General features: G+C 43.9%; 1 protein-coding gene across 1 annotated transcript in view; it reads right to left on the reverse strand.

The window, feature by feature from the left end:
* Positions 1-9583: 9583 nt before the first annotated feature.
* LOC106599160 (protein FAM110B) overlaps positions 9584-17776 on the reverse strand; it is a 50741-nt gene continuing 42548 nt past the window's right edge. The window contains exon 2 of the mRNA XM_014190275.3: positions 9584-13175. Within this exon, the coding sequence (XP_014045750.1) occupies positions 11577-12821 (1245 nt within the window). The 5' untranslated portion in view covers positions 12822-13175 and the 3' untranslated portion in view covers positions 9584-11576. The remainder of the gene's footprint in view (positions 13176-17776) is intronic.

Raw genomic sequence — 17776 nt, forward strand, 5'->3', positions numbered from 1 at the left:
TGCCAGCCCCAGACATGTCCTCCCCAGGAGGGTGCTGTGTGGAGAGGGGGTTTGATGTGTGTGTGTGATAGAGAGGGGTGGACCACATGTTTGCTGGTGTGATCAAAGAACAGTCTTTTCATTGAAGCAGTGTAGTCATCAGGATTTCATAACAATGATGAGTACAACATGATTTTGACATCCATGTGTCAACATATTGAGTAGAGCCCCCTTTTCAGCAAGATAATTTCACATAGCAATGACTTCATATAGCAATGGTTGAGGCAGGAATGAGGTGACATATGCACCCCTGCACCCATAGAAATGTGTATGGGTTTTGACTTACAATCCTTTCAGGTGACGTAAAAGAGCCATAAGTCAAAAACCCACATACCCTTCTATGGGTGCAGTGATGCATATTTCACCTCATTCCTGCCTCAATCATTGCTATGTGAAATTCTCTTGCTGAAAAGGGGGCTCTACTCACTTCGTTGACACACGGATGTCAAAATCATGTTGTACTCATCCTTACAGCATCATGTCATCTCTACAATAGCTACATTTTTACACTAAATCAGCTACCAAGGACAACTAGACATTCCTCTATCTCAGTGGTTTTCAACCTGTGGTCTACACATTTCTTTCAAGATTATTTTGTAGAATGAGTATTTTTGTGTGATTTTTATTTTGTGTGAACTTTTAAAAGTGAGATTTTCACTGGACAGTTACTTTAGCACTGGGAGTACAGTAGAGTGGCCTACTAGGCCCTTTTCCCCTCCAGTTAAGCGGCTCTTCACTGAAAGATTGATTATTCCCACCACTTAAAACACAACTGCGTGGAGCTCAGTGGAGGAGACTCCATGATGGTGGTGGTGACAGCAGATTTCTGAGTTAAGGAGATAAGGAGCCTGTCAGCTGTTTACTCAGAGCTAAACGTCTCCTCTCTATTTCGCACAGCGGATGGACTTAGGCTAAGCTGCTGCAGTTGAGTAGAATGTCTCTGAAGGCTTAAAAAGCAGCGTCTGTCTTTCTACTGTGTGTGCAGGAGTGTGGAAGGAAAGAAGCTGACGAATCCAATAGCCTGCCAGAGATACTAGAGCGGGCCCTCAGCACAGAGAGTGGGTTTTTAAACAAAAAAATAAACCCAACATGCAACAATTTCAAAGATTTTCCTGAGTTACAGTTACATGTAAGGAAATCAGTCAATTTAAATACTTTCATTAGGCCCTAGTCTATGGATTTCACATGACTGGGAATACAGATATGCATCTGTTGGTCACAGATACCCTTAAAAAAAAACTGTCAGTATCTGGTGGGACCATTTGCCTCATGCAGTGCGACACATCTCCTTCGCATAGAGTTGATTAGGCTGTTGATTGTGGTCTGTGGAATGTTGTCCCACTCCTCCTGAATGGCTGTGCGAAGTTGCTGGATATAGGCAGGAACTGGAACATGCTGTCGTACACATCGATCCAGAGCATCCCAAACCTGCTCAATGGGTGACATGTCTGGTGAGTATGCAGGCCATGGAAGAACTGGGACATTTTCAGCTTCCAGGAACTGTGACAGATCCTTGCGGCATTATCATGCTGAAACATGAGGTGATGACAGTGGATGAATGGTACGACAATGGGCCTCAGGATCTCGTCATGGTATCTCTATGCATTCAAATTGCCATCGATAAAATGCAATTGTGTTCATTGTTTGTAGCTTATGCCTACCCATACCATAAACTCACCGCCACCATGGGGCACTCTGTTCACAACGTTGATATCAGCAAACCGCTCACCCACACAACGATAGTTGCCATCTGCCCAATACAGTTGAAACCGGGATTCATCTGGGAAGAGCACACTTCTCCAGCATGCCGGTGGCCATCGAAGGTGAGCATTTGCCCACTGAAGTCGGTTACGATGTCAAACTGAAGTCAGATCAAGACCCTGGTGAGGACGATAAGCATGCAGATGAGCTTCCCTGAGACGGTTTCTGACAGTTTGTGCAGAAAATCATCAATTGTGAAAACCCACAGTTTCATCAGATGTCCGGTTGGCTGGTCAGACGATCCCGCAGTGAAGAAGCCGGATGTGGAGGTCCTGGGCTGGCGTGGTTACACGTGGTCTGTCGGTTGTGATGCTGGTTGGACATACTGGCAAATTCTCGAAAACGACGGAGGCGGCTTATGGTAGAGAAATGTACTTTCAATTATCTGGCAACAGCTCTGGTGGACATTCCTGCAGTCAGAATGCCAATTGCACACTCCTTTAAAACTTGATATCTGTGGCATTGTGTTGTATAACAAAACTGCACATTTTAGAGTGGCCTTTTATTGTCCCCAGCACAAGGTGCACCTGTGTAATATAAAATAAAATACAACTTTATTCAACTATGCAAGTCAGTTAAGAACAAATTCTTATATACACAATGACGGCCTACTCCGGCTAATCTCAGATCATTTGCTCACATTGTATATAGTCTTATTTTTTTCTACTGTATCATTGATTGTATGTTGTTTTACTCCATGTGCAACTCTGTGTTTTTGTATGTTGTCGAACTGCTTTGCTTTATCTTGGCCAGGTCGCAATTGTAAATGAGAACTTGTTCTCAACTTGCCTACCTGGTTAAATGAAGGTGAAATAAATAAATAAAATAAAACCCGGACGAAGCTGGGCCAATTGTGCGCTACCCTATGGGACTCCCAATCACGTCCGGATGTGATACCGCCTGGATTCGACCCAGGGACTGTAGTGACGCCTCTTTCACTGAGATGCAGTGCCTTAGACCGCTGCGCCACTCGGGAGCCATGAGTAAGCTTTTTGTGCGTATGGAACATTTCTGTGATCTTTTATTTCAGCTCATAAAACATGCGACCAACACTTTACATGTTGCGTTTCTAGTTTTGTTCAGTATAGTATATTCAACTTTCTGTGATTATTAAAGCTACAGCTTTGTCAGGTGTCGTTTCACTTCATTTTAATGTGAAACAGAAGCTGTTTGTTTTGAGTCTATGATGTTGTTGTTTGATCCTATGACATTGAAACAGGCCCTACTTTAGCTGAATGTAGGCTACAGTTAACTAAAAGATTCTTCCTTCTCGGGGCATCCAAACTAAGGGGGCTGTCAAACACTCATATTTACTGTCCTGGCAGCACACCAGGAAACACAAGCTACCATTTGAGACTCCAGGGTGAGGCTGAGGTCATGGTGAGGTCATGTTGTTCTTAAAACAACCAGTTGTGAGTAGATGAAGACCGGGAATGTCTCTCCCGAGAATACTGTAGAAGCTATAACCACATTGACCACGTTTACATTCGCAGAGTATTCCGGATAATAGCTCTTATTCCTGTTAAAGGTGTAATATGCAGACATCTCTGCCATTTCCTGGTTGCTAAAATTCAAATAGTTTGCCTAATTTCAGTTTATGTGGCAAAACAAGCAAGCAGTGTAGAGAATCATTGTACCATCTAAACCGCTGTGGAATATATTTATCAAAAATATAATTATTATTAATCATTTCAGCTGTTTTAAACTGGTGTACAAACGCGAAACCTAAAAATGGGAATCAAAGAAATTGCGCACATAGAACAAGTCTTCCGCTTTTTAGACTTTGTCAATGAGAATGACAGATCTATAACTCACATTTATGTGAATTTGGTCAGGTCTCCCAAAAAGTTACATATTGCAGCTTTAAGGTCTAATTCAGGATAAACTGTTTAAATGCACCTTTGATATCCCGCTCACAAGTATCCCTGTACCCATGAATAAACATAATATTCCTAATTTGCCCAGGGTCAGCAGAACGATTTTTTGACATGGGGTGCAGGGGAAAAAAGTTAAGCCTCTATTTTTCTGCTTATAATTTCCGAAATTATGTAGGCTATTACTTAGTCAACTTGTCTATAATTAGATACAGTACATGCAGTTTATCTTCTGTCATTACTTGATGCTCTACAACAGGGATCATCAACTAGATTCAGTGGCGGGACAATTTTTTCTTGAGCGGATGGTCATGGGGCCAGAACATAATTACAAATCATTAGTAGACTGCAAATTGACTGCAGGAAGCCTAAACATATATAATATTTGACTAAAATAGAATAATTTCAAACCTTGCTTTATACGATCACATATCTCTCTATTATGTGTGTGAATACATAGGAACAGATTTCCAAATAAAAAATCTGTGGGAGCTGATTTGTCTTTTATGTCCAACAATATACATTTTTTTCTCAGAAAACTTGGGGGGCCAAATAAAATCACCAGCGGGCCAAATTCGTTCCGTGGCCCACCAATTGGGGAACAATGCTCTAGAATACTAAATAAAGCCTTGCTCACTAGAATGATGTCATAAATCGATAAATGAATGCATTATCAACAACCTAGTTAACATCGGTAAAGTTCTCTCTTTCATTTCTGCTTCTCTCGTGGAGCAAAAGACGGTTAGGGACCAGGGAGATCTTCAGTGCAAAATTTCCAAACAATATCAGTTTGTTGACTGGTTTTAAGGAAATGAAAATCTGTGAAAACAATCCAACATGTTTCTGATAGTATTTCACTTTTAATCTTGCATGCATATTTTGTGGTTAAATGTGAAATACTTTCAGCTTTTATGTTGCTGTAAAAAAAATGCACGTTTAGGATACACAACACGGTCTCTAAGCGCATGTTCACGTTTTTTAAAGATGAAAGAAATTAATCTTATTTCTCCACTCCTGTTCCCGAGACAAAATTAAAATTTGGTCTATAATTTTACAACACTTAATTCTGCAGGAATTAATATTATAATAGGCTACATGAGGCCTACAATCAGTGTCCAGACTTCAGTCAGTATTCCAACTATAACTGTTTCCATCTGACCTTCAAAAGTGATAATATGTGAAACAGCCTGCGCAAACCGCAAAAACAACAGGAAATGGGATAATATGCATGCCACAGTATCTCATCTAAGATCAGCATATCCCAGGCATCTTATTCAGACTTCTCAAAACCAGGATACAAGCTTATTCAGGTTATTTTAAACAGGAAAATATGTTTATATGCATTAACACAAAAACAGAATACTTGAGTATTCCGAATAATAACGGGATATTGGTGTGCATGTAGTCATTGTCCCTCTAGCAGTTGTAGTTTTACAGTATAGTATGGGTATGTGTGGTGACTGGACCAATTACATTTGAGAAATAATCTGAGGGAAAGCATGTTATCTTTCATTCAATGAGTGGGGGTTTCCATCAGTAATGTTTCACAGTGTAGCCTAACGTGGGACCTTGTGCTTCATGGGTTGAGTAAACTGTGCTTGATAGATGAGTGAATCTTAGCCTTATCACATTGGTTTTGGATTAGGTCCAGTGGCGATTTTAGCATGTAAATCTTGGTGGGGCAAACAAAAACAAAAAAATTAGGGGATGCATGCCAGCAAAACCACTGCACAACACAACACTAAACAGTACATTAATTGCACAATAACAGTGACAAATGGTGCCCACAAACTGTTAGGGCCTACATAAAGCTGTCCCAACAGCAGAGTCCCAACATCTTACCACTGCTACACCTGGCTATCAGCGGAGCCTTGTCTGGCAACGAAAAACAGTTCATTCAGCCTCATTTACTACCTTTTAAAAAAAACATAGCTGATATGGCTGACTTGCTTGAACAAATGTGGTTTTACTGACAATTGAGATGTACAATCCATTGCATAAGGGGATGACAAGAGGATAAGAGGCAAGCCGTCATTTCGATTAAGACATTAACGAACGAGTTAGGACGGACGTAGTCAATACAACTATTTGTTCAGCACTTTTGAAATGTACAGCGACAGAATTCAGAACATGGGCAGTTCTTACAGTGTTCTCCCTGTACACCAAGTCAGAACCGTCGGATAAATATAGGGAGCGTATAAGCAGACAATGAAAGCTCTTACAATATTTAATGATTACATTTCTCTAAAACAGGTTATAGGCTACATGTGCACCACCAAGTCAGAACAGTAGGCGAAATTAAGAGGGGAAAATAGACAAAATTATAAGGGTGAGGCACATGGGCTACTAACACCTTACTACACAACATACACTTAGTATTACTTTCTTAGCTACAGTACACATATCTCCCTGGCATATTACATAATTTATGCAGCAGCATACAAGAGATGTTTGGACTCACCTTGTTGTACTGTGCTCACTTGAACAGGAGGGTGGCGCGGCAGTCGTTTGTGGGCAAATTTTGTCATCAAAGTCTGGCATTGTCTGGATTTATGGTGCTTTCAGGACAACTGGGAACTATGACAAAAAACTGGCGAATCATGAATCAAGTCGACAATCTTCAGGTCATAGCTCTAGAAAGAGGCCCAATTCCAAGTTGGATGACCGTTCGTATTTTCCCAGTCAGAGCTAGTTTTTTCCCCAAGTTCCCAGCTGTCTTCAACTCACTGAAGTCAGATTTCCCAGATCCGAGTTAAGAGTTGTTTTGAGCGCTGCAGAAATCATGCTGGATTGACAGCATGGCCAATGTTGAATGTTTATAATTTTAAGCTTGGAAAAAAGTCCTTAATAAACCCAGACTTGGGACCACACAGCCACTCCATTGAATAGCCGGCTATTGATTGCTTTGCAATGCTTGCAGTGAGCCACTGATTCCTTCCAAAGCACTCATTGTTGAATATGCGATTTCAAACTTGTTGTGTAATGTTTATGTCCAATGGCTGATGAGCACCGATATATTATCTATAATTTCTCTTCATATGACAAGGATTAAAAGGGATTTGCCAGTAGATTGTCAACTTGATTCATGATAATGACTGCATGCTAAGATTTTGAAACTCTGATGTTTAGATGATCAGTCCAATCAAAGCTACATTAGATATAACGTGATTTGACGTCATTTTATCTGTGGCCAATGACCTTGAGCCTTCTTGGATGGGCACTTCTAATGTAACTCTAAGGCAGCGCCCAAGGAGCTTAGATTTGGCAGTGACTTAGTGTCCCCATGAGTGACAGAACACTGAGCCAATCACAGTGCAACTAGAGAACATTACCAACCCCTACGCACCGTATTTTCTGCTGGCTGCCCCACCACCACAGAAAGCACTGAGCTAGGCTGAAACACCTGCATTTTGGAGCTGCTTTACTCAAGAAAGCAAAAAAGATACCATATTTGTATGCGGCCCTGAATGACGGGTCGCCACTGATTAGGTCACTTCTTCTCTGAGCCGGAGAGGGACAATTATGTAAAGAAACTGCTGCATTACCCAGACATATCACTCTTCTAACATTTCCCACAGCCTTGTAAACCTGGAACATGGAGAGTGGAGATAGTAATATGCCATTGAGCAGACGCTTTATTCCAAAGCAACACAGTCATGCGTGCACTGCATACATTTTTATGCATGGATAGCCCTGGGAATCAAACCCACAATCCTGGCGTTGCAAGTGCCATACAGTTTTACACACTAGCTCAGGTTCCTTGTACAGTTAGTGAAGCGATACACAGAAGCATGGAAAATTAATCTTGACAGGTTTTTGCTTTCTAGGACCGCCCAAGGAAGGTGATATTGGTATCCTCGGAACTATGAACTAACATCAACAGACTCCACTCACATGGTCAGTGCTGTACACTGACCTTTTTTTGCAAGGAGCATGTGTGCGTCTACATTGAAAAATGTAGGTGCACAAAAAATGTATTTAGGAGCACAATGCAAAATAATTGAGGTAGTAAAGCTAGAATCCTTAATTGTTCCTCAATAAAAATTACAGGTCGCATAGCAAAATATTAGGCGCATATGCAAGTCAAATTGATGCACTGTAGAGCAGTTAGATGGATTACGTAATGGTAACCCTTAAATGCAATGCCCTGCAGTAACCATACATATTGCAGGACAGAAAATGAATAAAGCGCACCGTTTTATCATCAAATAAGCTACATGACCAAAAGTCATGGGCATTGATATGGAGTTGGCCCCCATTTGCCGCTATAACAGCCTCCACTCTTCTGGGAAGGCTTTCCACTACATGTAGGAACATGCTTCCATTCAGCCACAAAAGCATTAGTGAGGTCAGGCACTGTCGTTGGGTGATTAGGCCTGGCTCGCAGTCGGCGTTAGATGGGGTTGAGGTCAGGTCTCTGTGCAGGCCAGTCAAGTTTCTCAACAAACCATTTCTGTATGGACCTCACTTTGTGCACGGGAGCACTGTCATGCTGAAATAGGAAAGGGCCTTTCCCAAACTGCTGCCACAAAGTTGGAAGCACAGAATCGTCTAGAATGTCATTGTATGCTGTAGTGTTAAGATTTCCCTTCATTGGTACTAAGGGGCCTAGCCCGAACCATGAAAAACAGCCCCAGACCATTATTCCTCCTCCACCAAACTTTACAGTTGGCACTATGCATTGCGGCAGGTAGCGTTCTCCTAGCATCCGCCAAACCCAGATTTGTCCGTCGGACTGCCAGATGGTTAAGCGTGATTCATCACTCCAGAGAACGCGTTTCCACTGCAAGGTGATCTTAGACTTGTGTGTGGCTGCCCAGCCATGGAAACCCATTTCATGAAGGTCCCAACAAACAGTTATTGTGCTGATCTTGCTTCCAGAGGCAGTTTGGAACTCGGTAGTGAGTGTTGCAACCGAGGACAGATGATTTTACGCGCTATGCGCTTCAGCACTCGGCAGTCCCGTTCTGTGAGCTTGTGTGGCCTACCACTTCGCGGCTGAGCTGTTGTTGTGCCTAGGTGTTTCCACTTCACAATAACAGCACTTACAGTTGACTGGGGCAGCTCTAGTAGGGCAGAAATTTGACGAACTGACTTGGAAAGGTGGCATCCTATGACGATGCCACGTTGAAAGTCACTGAGCTCTTCAGTAAGGCCATTCTACTGCCAATGTTTGTCTATGGAGATCACGTGGCTGTGTGCTCGATTTTATACACCTGTCAGCAATGGGTGTGGCTGAAAATGCCGAATCCACATTTTTATGAAATAATACTCAAAACTTTTCGAAGTAGACGGCAAAACAAGCCATTTATTGAAATAATGCAAAATAAATGAAAATGAACGCAATTCATTGCCTTCATTTTGAAGTACTGAGTACCAAAACAGTTCAAACTCCAATATACTGAACATGTACACTACCGTTCAAAAGTTTGGGGTCACTTGTCCATTAAAATAACATCAAATTGATCAGAAATACAGTGTAGACATCGGTAATGTTGTTAATGACTATTGTAGCTGGAAAAGGCTGATTTTTATTTTTTATGGAATATCTGCATAGGCGTACAGAGGCCCATTATCAGCAACCATCACTCCTCTGTTCCAATGGCACGTTGTGTTAGCTAATCCAAGTGTATCATTTTAAAAGGCTAAATGATCACTAGAAAACTCTTTTGAAAACTGTTGTGTTGATTTAAAAGAATCATTAAAACTGGCCTTCTTTAGACTAGTTGAGTATCTGGCACATCAGCATTTGTGGGTTTGATTACAGGCCCAAAATGGCTACAAACAAAGAACTTCCTTCTGAAACTTGTCAGTCTATTCTTGTTCTGAGAAATGAAGGCTATTCCATGTGAGAAATTGCCAAGAAACTGAAGATCTCGTACAATGCTGTGTACTATTCCCTTAATGCTGTGTACTATTCCCTTCACAGAACAGCGCAAACTGGCTTTAACCAGAATAAAAAGAGTGGGAGGCCCCGGTGCACAACTGAACAAGAGGACAAGTACATTAGTGTCTAGTTTGAGAAACAGACGCCTCACAAGACCTCAACTGGCAGCTTCATCAAATAGTACCTGCAAAACACCAGTCTCAACGTCAACAGCGAAGAGGCGACTTTGGGATGCTGGCCTTCTAGGCAGAATTCCTCTGTCCAGTGTCTGTGTTCTTTTGCCCATCTTAATCTTTTCTTTTTATTGGCCAGTCTGAGATATGGCTTTTTCTTTGCAACTCTGCCTAGAAGGCCAGCATCCCGGAGTCGCCTCTTCACTGTTGACGTTGAGACTGGTGTTTTCCGGGTACTACTTAATGAAGCGGCCAGTTGAGGACTTGTGAGGCGTTTGTTTCTCAAACTAGACTCTAATATACTTGTCCTCTTGCTCAGTTGTGCACCGGGGCCTCCCACTCCTTTCTATTCTGGTTAGAGCCCATCTGCGCTGTTCTGTGTAGGGAGTATTACGAGATCTTCAGTTTCTTGGCAATTTCTTGTATGGAATACCCTTAATTTCTCAGAACAAGAATAGACTAACGAGTTTCAGAAGAAAGTGCTTTGTTTCTGGACATTTTGAGCCTGTAATCGAACCCACAAATGCTGATGCTCCAGATACTCAACTAGTCTAAAAGGCTAGTTTTATTGCTTCTTTCATCAACACAACAGGTTTCAGCTGTGCTAACAATTGCAAAAGGGTTTTCTAATGATCAATTAGCCTTTTAAAATGATAAACTTGGATTAGCTAACACAACGTGCCATTGGAACACAGGAGTGATGGTTGCTGATAATGGACCTCTGTACGCCTATGTAGATATTCCATTAAAAATCAGCCATTTCCAGCTACAATAGTAATTTACAACATTAACAATGTCTACACTGTATTTCTGATCAATTTGATGTTATTTTAATGGACAAACATTTTGGGCTTTTCTTTCAAAAACAAGGACATTTCTAAGTGACCCCAAACTTTTGAACGATAGTGTATGTCATCATAACGTCGTAAAACTTTGATCATGAACTGGGTTTGACGCAGTCTCACAGTCAAGCCCAGAGAGAAGACTGAACAATGTAGTAAATTAGCTTAACAGGCGCCCTCTGACAAACATCTAACAGTTTTGAAATTATATACATTTTCTTACAGCATTTACACATATCTTAAAGAAAAGCAAGTACCACAAAATCAAACTGCCAATGAGAATGTTATGGACAACAAACTAAACAGAAGCAAAAACCACGTAATGCTGAATGATTTCATGATACTGCCTGAATGCTATCACCATAGTAACACTGAAAGGAGGGGATAAATCTGGGGTTTCCCCGGGAAGGGGGCAGGGTCTGGAATGTACCAAACAAACTCTCCTGGTACCAAAGGGGTGAAGCAGGTTTGGACTGTACCATGCTTTCACAGCCCTTTTTTCAAGGGAGTTTTTTTCTATAGACACTCAAAGCTCAGAATTATCAGACTAAAGACTGGTTACACACTGAAGCGCTGCATTCACACCCGTATGGCTTCCAGGCTCAGTGTTGTTCAGAAAGAAAGGACATTAAGAAGACACATCTAAAAAGAGCTGGCATCATTGTGCTGGTCTAAACAGACAGAAAGCAAAACAATGAGAGAGAGCTGTACTGCTCGAAGAGACGGAACTGAACTGCTGCCATCTTGAAAAAGGCAATCTTTTCCTAAACCTGTTGCTTTAGCTGGAGGCCGCAGTGGCGGGTGGGTGGGAGGAGCCATGCAGATTCAGAGGACAACAAACACTGAATGCAAAAGTGACCGCAAGATCCATTCAAGGGCGTCTTGCCAGTCAATACTTTGACATTCAGAGATTCAGAGTGTCCAAAGACATTCATTCCATCGGAAGTCTTTTTTTGTTTTGTTGCAAGGATCGTCTAATAGTTTGTTTCTTTCTTCTCTTTTAGACATGAGACACTTTCTGCGACTCGCGCGCATGTTTGATGCTGTACAGCCATTTGATGACGCGGGCGTTTCGTTCCACGGCCGAGATTCCGTACGGCACGCGTTCGCTCACGTCTTCCTCCTCGTCCGTCATGTCCTCGTTGCTATGCCGTGATTGATCACAGTCCGAGCTGATCATGCTGGCGCTGCGGAAGTTGAGGGAGATTATGTCGGAGTTGGCGCGAGCAAAGCTCTCCACGCCCACGCTCTCCAGCTCCTCAGGGTCCAGCCCACAGTAGTTAAAGAAGCGTTCCACGTCGGCGCCTGCCCGCGCATACCGGTCGCTCAGGTCCGACTTGGAGCGGTGCAGAGAGGGGCGGCGGGCCAACGAGCTCCCCAACTCTAGCTCCAACTGCTCAGCTGGGGTGGCAGAGGAGGGCGGTGCAGGCTCCCTCTCAGGGGTCTGAGGGGCATTGTCGCAGAGGGGGGCAAGGACTTTGGTACTGGGCTTGGGGGGTAAGGGAGGTGCGGAGCTGCTGCTGCTTCGGGCCGCCCTTAGAGGTTTACCGTTGCACAGCCTGCGGATGTCGGATGAGCTGTGGGAGGCATGGAGTGGTGAGCGATTGCCCTCGCCCCGCTCCTCCAGCAGCCGGCGACTGAGGTTCAGGTTCCCCCCCTGGGGGCTCCGTCGGCCGGGTGCAGGCGGAGGCACCTTAAGGGACTTGGCGACGGAACGGAGGCTGGTGGGCTCAGTGCAGTCTGTGGTGGGTGTGGGGGTGGAGCGGTGGGGGGCCAAGCTCCTGGCCCCAGGCTTTAGAGTAGCGCTCTTAGCGTGGCCCTCAGAGACCGAACCGGAGCTGTTCAGGAGGTTCTTGAGTATCTCCAGGTTAAGGTTCTCCCGTTTGCTGGTGGTGGCGCACGTGTCCGACTTGGAGTTGTTATTGAATGTCTTGAGGGCCACCCCACCACAACCGCCACCATTCGCCCCTCTCTTGGCCACGGCGGGGCAGACAGGTGGCTTGGCCAGCAGCTGGGGCTTGACAGGCTCCTGCTTAGCGTTGATGACCTCCTGGCTCTTCACGTACTTGGACTTGTCCGCCTCCAGCCGCTCCACGGCGCTCAGCCGCTTAGGATTGGTCTCCACCTGGCGCCGGAAGTACTCGGGTCCCTTGTTGAGTATGCGCAGGGGGACAGCGGAGACAAAGGCCGCCCCGGGGCCGGTGGGTTTGCTATCTGCCAGCGACGGCAGGGTCTCGGTGGGCATGTCTGGATGGCTCGGGGTGGCCGCCGTGGCTGACGCGGGGGGTGGCTCTGCTGCTGCTGCACGTAGGGCAGCCTGCAGACACGCACATAAAGCCAGGCGAGCGGAGAATGGGAGCCGTCTCCACTGGCCTTCAACAGCCAGGTCTCATCCCCACAGAGCATCAATCAGCCCTTACTGCTGCCCTGATCCTACTGCCCCACAGCCTGCCTGCCTTAGGGTGGGGGGGGGGGGGGGAGGGGAGAGAGAAGGCAGAGCAGTGCAGTGGTCCGGATCAGTAGGCCCAGTGGCTGAAGGATTGTGGGAAGGATCAGCCTCGTCTCCCCTCCTTTGTTCGCCCGACTGGAGGCAGCAGATCTGAAACACAGACGGACCAATTGCGTTAGGAGATCAGGTGACATCAGGTCATAGCAACAACATAAAGAGCTGGGAGACATGCATGTACTTGTCTGTTGAGTAGAGGTCGACCGATTAAATCGGAATGGCCGATTAATTAGGGCCGATTTCAAGTTTTCATAACAATCGGAAATCGGTATTTTTGGATGCCGATTTGGCCGATAATTTTTTTTTAACTAGGCAAGTCAGTTAAGAACACATTCTTATTTTCAATAACGGCCTAGGAACGGTGGGTTAACTGCCTTGTTCAGGGGCAGAACGAAACGCTCTAACCACCTGCTTTACATTGCACTCCACGAGGAGCTTGCCTGTTACGCGAATGCAGTAAGAAGCCAAGGTAAGTTGCTAGCTAGCATTAAACTTATCTTATAAAAAACAATCAATCAATCATAAATCACTACTTAACTACACATGGTTGATGATATTACTAGTTTATCTAGCCTGTCCTGCGTTGCATATAATCGCTTAGGTACACGTTGCTCCAACGTGTACCTAACCATAAACATCAATGCCTTTCTTAAAATCAATACACAAGTATATATTTTTAAACCTGCATATTTAGTTAATATTGCCTGCTAACATGAATTTCTTTTAACTAGGGAAAATGTGTCACTTCTCTTGCAACAGAGTCAGGGTATATGCAGCAGTTTGGGCCGCCTGGCTCGTTGCGAACTGTGAAGACTATTTCTTCCTAACAAAGACAGCCGACTTTGCCAAACGGGGGATGATTTAACAAAAGCGCATTTGCGAAAAAAGCACAATCGTTGCACGACTGTACCTACCCATAAACATCAATGCCTTTCTTAAAATCAATACACAGAAGTATATATTTTTAAACCTGCAAATTTAGCTGAAAGAAATCCAGGTTAGCAGGCAATATTAACCAGGTGAAATTGTGTCACTTCTCTTGCGTTCATTGCACGCAGAGTCAGGGTATATGCAACAGTTTGGGCCGCCTGGCTTGTTGCGAACTAATTTGCCAGAATTCTAGTAATTATGACATAACATTGAAGGTTGTGCAATGTAACAGGAATATTTTGACTTATGGATGCCACCCGTTAGATAAAATACGGAACGGTTCCGTATTACACTGAAAGAATAAACGTGATAGTTTCCGGATTCGACCATATTAATGACTTAAGGCTCGTATTTCTGTGTGTTATTATGTTATAATTAAGTCTATGACTTGATCGAGCAGTCTGACTGAGCGATGGTAGGCACCAGCAGGCTCGTAAGCATTCATTCAAACAGCACTTTCGTGTGCTTTGCCAGCAGCTCTTTGCTATGCTTCAAGCATTGCGCTGTTTATGACTTCAAGCCTATCAACTCCCAAGATTAGGCTGGTGTAACCCATGTGAAATGGCTAGCTAGTTAGCGGGGTGCGTGCTAATAGCGTTTCAAACGTCACTTGCTCTGCATGGGTAACGCTGCTTCGAGGGTGGCTGTTGTCGATGTGTTCCTGGTTCGAGCCCAGGTAGGAGCGAGGAGAGGGACGGAAGCTATACTGTTACACTGGCAATACTAAAGTGCCTATAAGAACATCCAATAGTCAAAGGTATATGAAATACAAATCGTATAGAGAGAAATAGTCCTACAATTCCTATAATAACTACAACCTAAAACGTCTTACCTGGGAATATTGAAGACTCATGTTAAAAGGAACCACCAGCTTTCATATGTTCTCACGTTCTGAGCAAGGAACTTAAACGTTAGCTTTCTTACATGGCACATATTGCACTTTTACTTTCTTCTCCAACACTTTGTTTTTGCATTAATTAAACCAAATTGAACATGTTTCATTATTTATGAGGCTAAATTGATTTTATTGATGTATTATATTAAGTTAAAATAAGTGTTCATTCAGTATTGTTGTAATTGTCATTATTACAAATAAATTAAAAAATAAATAGTAATAATAATAATAAAAATTCTAAATTAAAAAAAATAATTAAAAAAAATATATTTTTTAAATTATAAAAAAATAATAAATAATAATAATAATAAAAAAATTAAAAAAGAAATACAAATAAAAAAAAAATAAAAAAATCGGCCGGCTTTTTTGGTCCTCCAATAATCAGCATCGGCGGTAAAAAATTATAATCGGTCGACCTCTACGGTTGAGGGGAACACTATATAAAACACACACGTAAAGGAATACATGCAGATGCAAGCACACACACACAAACGCAAATCACACACACTTAAACACAGAGAAATATGGCGTTAGTCAAAGGAAGAAGGACCGAGTACAAAAGCACACAGTACATTTTGCCCTAATATCAGAAGTGTTATGAAGGATAAGATGTCTGTTAGTGAGAGGAGTCAGACTATTCCAACTCACTCTCTCTCCTCCTCTCCCTCAGACAGACACACACACACACACACACACACACACGAGAAAGTGCTGACACTGCCACCAGTGGTGTGCTTTTTTTCACCACACACACAGAGAGACAGAGGGCCAGAAAGAAAGAGAAAGGGAATGAATGACAGAGAAGGAGAGCGAGAGATCGAGAGAGTGTAGAGTGAAATAGAGAGTGCAGTGAAGTATAGACGGAAGCACTCAGCCTTGACCAGAACCTCAGGGAACTTCACGGGAAAAAGATTGAAGTGAAATTTTGGGCTAACATCAATAAAACTCATTACAGTGGCATCAGGGAGAGAGGGCTGTAGGTGTGCCCGCTGATGGACAGGGAAATTGCAGTGACCAAACAGTTTTCTAGCCCCACCGTATGTGTATGTGTGTCTGCTTTGATCTTGAGGCAGCGCTGCCTGCGACACGTCACACATTACTGAGGGAGAGGGAGGGGTGTCTGAGGGAGCGATGAGGAGCAGACACCTGGACAGACTCAGTCAAACCAAAAACACACCCTAATGTCTGGCTTACTAAAGATAAGAGTAGACTGATGAGTTCAATTTAAAGGGACAATTTGTAGTTTACTTTGTCATTTTCAAGTGGTGGCACTGCCTGGACGGAGGGTGTGACGGGGTCTTTGTTGTTGGTTTTGCTTTTGTTTCTGGATTGAATGGGGTTGTGGTACCTCAATTTGCTACTATGGAAATGTAAATTATCAGAGGCACCTTTGGATGCTACTGTTTTTAAATTTGTGAATCCCCTCAATCACTGAAATTAGGAGGGTTGTTACTACAACAAAATGTAATCACAATCTGCAAACAACATGTGACTTTCTCCACCCCCACACTCCCCATCATATCAGTAATAATTGTTTCATATACACATGCCTGAATCCAATATCTCCAACTTTATCCACCCGAATCACTAATTATTAAAAAGACCTGAGGCGAGCCTGCTTCCCTCTATTCAGTAATATAATCACATTAGGGGTCTGGGGACTCCCACAGCAATCTGCACAGGAATATTTACATAATTCAATCGAGCAATGACACAGAGTCCCAGCTCCAGGCGAAACACACCACTGGCCGCGGGGTAACCGTGGGGACCCATTTCATCATCTAATGGTAAGACACTCCAGGAGAATAAACCAAACCATTGTAGTCCCTAGTGGTTAATAAGGAGGGACAGTGTTTCCCCTTATTATAAATTAGGCGGGCTACCTTGCCCATTGATCCCGCTTACATTTTTCATTTTTCTTCAATGAAATTAGTTTCAATGGAATAAATTTGTTTGGTTAGCCCCGGATGCAGATTCAGGGGCCTCTGCAACACGCCTACATGAAAATACATAGGGGAAACACTGCAGGGTCATCCACAGCAGGACGTCTGAATGAACAGAAACTCTCCCAGGCCCCATTTCCTCAAGTATTTACTATAGATATGGTCACGGCTAGATCTTAGAGCCAAAGGACCCTGTAGATCACCTATATTATAATGTAAACATGAGAGGATTATATAACTATGAATGTTATGGGAGACAGAGGAAGTGTAAAACAGCATGACAACAGGAAACTCTCATTAGAAGTGGGTGGGTCAGTGGCAGGGCCCATACATACGAGGCCGCAGTCTGCCACCACACTGTCTGCAGTCACACACACACACACACACACACACACACACACACACACAGTAATTAAGGAGCAGGAGGGGGTCAGAGCCAGTACTATACACAGTAATACCAGACTCTCCTCAAGCCAATACAAATGACTATAATCACCCCCTGGACTACAGTCTTAACCCCCCCCACACACACACACACACAATACCCTTACCCACCCCCCTCAACAGGGCTATGCCAACCAACCAGCTGTGGGGGCCTTTTGTCCCATCTGCCCTGCAACACTCTGATTGTTTGGTGGGGGGTTGTAGAGTGGGGGGTTGTTTGGTGGGGGGGGTTGTAGAGTGGGGGGGTTGTTTGGTGCGGGGGTTGTTTGGTGGGGGGGGGGGGGGGTTGTTTGGTGCGGGGGTTGTTTGGTGCGGGGGTTGTAGAGTGGGGGGGGTTGTAGAGTGGGGGGGGTTGTTTGGTGGGGGGGTTGTTTGGTGGGGGGGTTGTTTGGTGGGGGGGTTGTTTGGTGGGGGGGTTGTTTGGTGCGGGGGTTGTTTGGTGGGGGGGGTTGTTTGGTGCGGGGGTTGTTTGGTGCGGGGGT

This window comes from Salmo salar, chromosome 03 (assembly GCF_965601325.2).
Source record: "Salmo salar chromosome 03, fSalSal1, whole genome shotgun sequence".
Taxonomy (NCBI): Eukaryota; Metazoa; Chordata; class Actinopteri; order Salmoniformes; family Salmonidae; genus Salmo; species Salmo salar.